The sequence below is a fragment of the Amia ocellicauda genome, chromosome 7 (assembly GCF_036373705.1).
Source record: "Amia ocellicauda isolate fAmiCal2 chromosome 7, fAmiCal2.hap1, whole genome shotgun sequence".
NCBI classification, from domain to species: domain Eukaryota; kingdom Metazoa; phylum Chordata; class Actinopteri; order Amiiformes; family Amiidae; genus Amia; species Amia ocellicauda.
In genome coordinates, this window is record NC_089856.1 from 47,356,060 (window position 1) to 47,360,197 (window position 4,138).

The 4,138-nt window shown below is 40.2% G+C and overlaps 1 protein-coding gene across 1 annotated transcript; it reads right to left on the reverse strand.

Moving 5' to 3' along the window:
* Window positions 1–462: 462 nt before the first annotated feature.
* On the reverse strand, window positions 463–3,797 carry LOC136753714 (CD209 antigen-like protein C). Its single transcript, XM_066710047.1, has 5 exons — window positions 3,701–3,797; window positions 3,241–3,408; window positions 2,349–2,509; window positions 1,580–1,707; window positions 463–846 (listed from the first exon to the last, which is right to left on the reverse strand). Exons 1-5 carry the CDS (start codon window positions 3,750–3,752, stop codon window positions 678–680), a joined length of 678 nt encoding a protein of 225 aa, XP_066566144.1. The 5' UTR covers window positions 3,753–3,797; the 3' UTR covers window positions 463–677.
* Between the last annotated feature and the right edge of the window lie 341 nt (window positions 3,798–4,138).

Here is a 4,138-nt window from a genome sequence, read left to right on the forward strand (position 1 = left end):
TCGTGCATTTCAGGGCTCCACTTGGGGGAAAAAAAAGATCTGGGGAAGGTACCCTGACCCTCGTCGTGGACTAGCGCATGTGGTGCTTTGCCATTATTTCACCATCAGCAGGGCAGGGCGGAGCGTTGCAGTGTCCGCGGGCTGGTTGTGGTGGGCCAGTCTGGGTTAAAGTCCATGGCCGTTTTTAGATTTGGTCCATTCTGCCAGGCTGTCGTTCTCCTCAGTCAAGTGAGTAAAGCCAAGTGCTTCATATATCCAATCATTCACAGGAATGCTAAATTGGGGTTGTAAACTACTGAAACAGTTTTTCTCATTTCTAAAGATGACCCTGCCATTAGCATTCAGAGACAGTAGATGCAGCACAACTAAACCACATAGCTGAATTAATAAAGGTTTTCTTTCAGACCAGTTCCTGTCAATACTCTTTTATTATTGTTTTAAATGATGAATGCGATGTGGACCTACAACAAATTACACCACTCTGTAAAAGCCGGACACAATAAGTGGAGAGAGAGTCTTGGGTTCCGGTGGTGGAGGTACAAGAAAGGTCCACAGAATCAAGCAAAGCAAACATCGAAACACTGGATTTCTAAAATACTTATTCTGACTGGAGTGACTGTGTGCTTAAAACAGTTTAAAACACTGCTATTAAAAAAATAAAAATGTATTGCTTCCTGTTATTTGGGTTTTTCCAGTGCTCTTGTTTCACAGATTCGTTTGTAAGCTTTGGTGCAAGAGTCATCAAACCAAATGAATGTATTCATACATGCACAGTTCTCCCCTAAAGGATTGTCTCCTGTCCAGTTATCAGGCTCTTCTCTACCTGTCTGTTTCGTGCCCCAGAATCTGAACAGAGAAGAGAAAGACCAGCTATGAAATAAAGCAGCAATCATGACCTCTGCATATTTATATATTAGCAATAAATGAATACATCCAAAACCATCATGTGGAAATGTCTGTGCTCTCATGAGATACAACTGTTTACATCAAAATGAAATAAGCTATGTTGTGGAAACATAGGATTGGCAAGGAAGGATATATACTACTTTCTGACTTTTCAGACTGTCTGTAACAGGCTTCACATGGATTGAGCTGGACGCCCCCCCGCTCAACAATCCATATTCATATTCTGACATTTGTGTTAAAAATGTAACATATATATGTATGTATACATACACCTACACGTGTAGATAGTTATGACTTTATACCTCTGCTAAAAGTTATAATAATGATGATGACAATAATAATAATTTTAAAATGTTTATTTTATTAAAAAGAGCTCTATCATTGAATAACATGTCAACCAGATTGAAATAGAATAATTTAATCTGGGTTTGATTCTGCAGCTGAGCCAAACTTGCAACACTGATGCCATTGGGGGCAAAAAGGAAAGATCTGCCCAATGAACTGTGACTATTTTGCTGATTAAATTAAAACGAGAAATGAAAGCTCAGATGACAGACACAGAGGTTCCAGCACTAACTCAGTGTGAAGACTGGGACACAGACCTTCTGCACGTGGCTCTTCATATATATCTGTACACACACGAACACGCAAACATATACATGTAAGTTATTACTTGAGATCCCTGAGAGGTGTGTTGTCCACCCAGCGCCAGACTCCTTCAGCAGCCTCATCAGTCAGTCCAATCCAGTATTTCTTTTCCCCCACATCCTTGCAACCATTCATTCGGATTGTAATGAATATCTGAGCAGAAGACAGTCTGTTAATCTTTTCTCCACTGAAGTTTCTCCACTAAGTACAAACAACTTAAATGTTAACTGCTGAATATTATTATTATTATTATTATTATTATTATTATTATTATTATTATTATTATTATTATTATTTGTATTTCTTGGCAGACGCCCTTACCCAGGGCGACTTACAACATAAGTGCAAAAATACAGAGAAGTACAAGGCATCAATCATTACAAGTTCAACTTAGCTAAAACATAGCAATTCAAAATACATTTTACAGATTCCAATTTACAATTGGATAGATCAAACATGGAAAACAGAACAATTGTCTTGAATAATTATGTCCTAATGTATGGACACATGGCTTTAATTTCCACAGTGTCAGTTAAATCACCACACTGCTGTACTTGAGAACTTAAGAGATCCCTCACACAAAAGGAAGCCGTCTGGCTCATCTCTCTGGCTTGCTTTCCTTTGAATAGTTTAGAAGTTCCATGATATTCAGACATCCCTGTGTACTAGATTCCAAGGATCATATCTCTCAACTTGCTCACACTCTTACAGGAGAAGCTGGTGTGCAAATGTCACTGTGGCTGTTAAACTCTGTGAGCTGCAGTACTGGAGAAGGAATGCTTTAATTCCCATACCTGCTCCTCCTCAGTGCCTATAATGGCCAAGTGTCCACCCCTTCTGACACAGTCATCACGACTCTCATCCCAGTTCTTTTCATCAGTGGAGAAGAAGTAGCACTTTCCACCGTTGATCTCCCAGTCCACAGGACAGACTTTACAGTCTCTGGTATGAAGATCTGAGAAATCAGACGAGAGTGTCGTTACAATAACAGTACAAATAGCAGGGTTAATTAGGCCAGAGGTGTCAGGACTGGAAACTCAACACACAAAAATAGACAAAGAGCAGATAATGATATCTGTGGGTTGATTCCAGCTTTGAATTGGTGATGTGTGACGCGCCTCAATGTGTGCCTTTCTAATGTTCTGGGCACACTGCTGCCAACTGTATAGAAATAACCATATAGTACTAACAGTACATTTATTAGTCTATACAGATACAAGACAGTGTTGTAAGAGCAGGGCTAGGCTTTCAATTATTGTCCTTGCCTTCATTTTTTCTCAGAGCAGCGAGAGTCTCAGACAGGTTCCTGTTCTCAGATTCCAGTACACTGTTTTTCTCCTCTATTTAAGAACGTGCAGCAAAAACAGATAAAATACATCTGCACCCCTTCACAATGACACACAACTGGCCCAATTCTCTTTCTCTGTACCACACAGGATGCAATGCTGAGAGTGTGTGTACTGGATTCTTAATTCTCTTTCTGAATGAAAGAGAAAAATCAACAGAAGTTTTAATTTCCAATGTTGGAATTGTTAGTAAGAAGCAACAGATACACGAAACAGATTGGGAATTGCAATAAAGCAGATTCAATCCACTAGGAAGTGGAATTGAAGAAGATGAGCTGAACCCTAAACTGAACTGAACATGTTTTGGGACTCTGCTATTTGCTCTTTAAGACATACTCACTGTGGTATTTCAGAAACATCACATAAGTGCCCAGTAGGATACAGAGAACGGCCAGCGAGATCATCTTCACCCGGTACAGATACATCTCGCCTCCTTCTCTGGTCTGGGCTGAGGAACCTGAAGATCCCCCTGTCACTTCAGCGCTCCTACATTCATGGGGGAAGACTTCTTCAAGGAAACAAAGCAACAAAACAGTGACTTATGGAAAAATCACAATATTATCCAATTTCTTAGCAGACACCCTTATCCAGGGTGTCTTACAATTGTTACAACATATCATATTATTTTTACAGCTGGGCATTTACTGGAGCAATATAGGTAAAGTACCTTGCACACGGGTACAACAGCAGTGCCCCCACCTGGGGATTGAACCCACAACCCTTGAAAAGCAAAGAATGAATCCACAGAGTTTGGATTCCAAGAAATACGATCCCTGATCACATGACCTAAAGCCCCTCACCTACAGGGCGGTTCCCCTCTGCCGGTTTGTGTGGCGTCTCCTGCAGCTTCATTGAGTTCTGAGCAGAGCAGCTGAGCTCCCAAGATGGACTGTGACTCTCACTGGAGCTTCCTTTAAATGGGACTGATTTGGCACTAAGAGGAACCAACACAGGAAGCTGATAATGTTGGGGCCCTATCACTCTCTCTGCCTTCAAAGTATTAACCTTTGCAGTCCAATTATTTTGCAGCTGTCAGGTTGCTCATGTCTAAGTTAATTTTATGAAGAAAATAACATTTCAGACCATGTGTTGTTCAAGTTGAAATAACTTAACTTTCCTTGCAAAAACCAATACACAAAGCACTATTATTCCAAAGGACATCCTCAAATTTGAAAATAGTGCAAACATTTAAAAAAAGAAGCCTGTTAGTAATTTTTTGACTATTATTCCAGATGCAG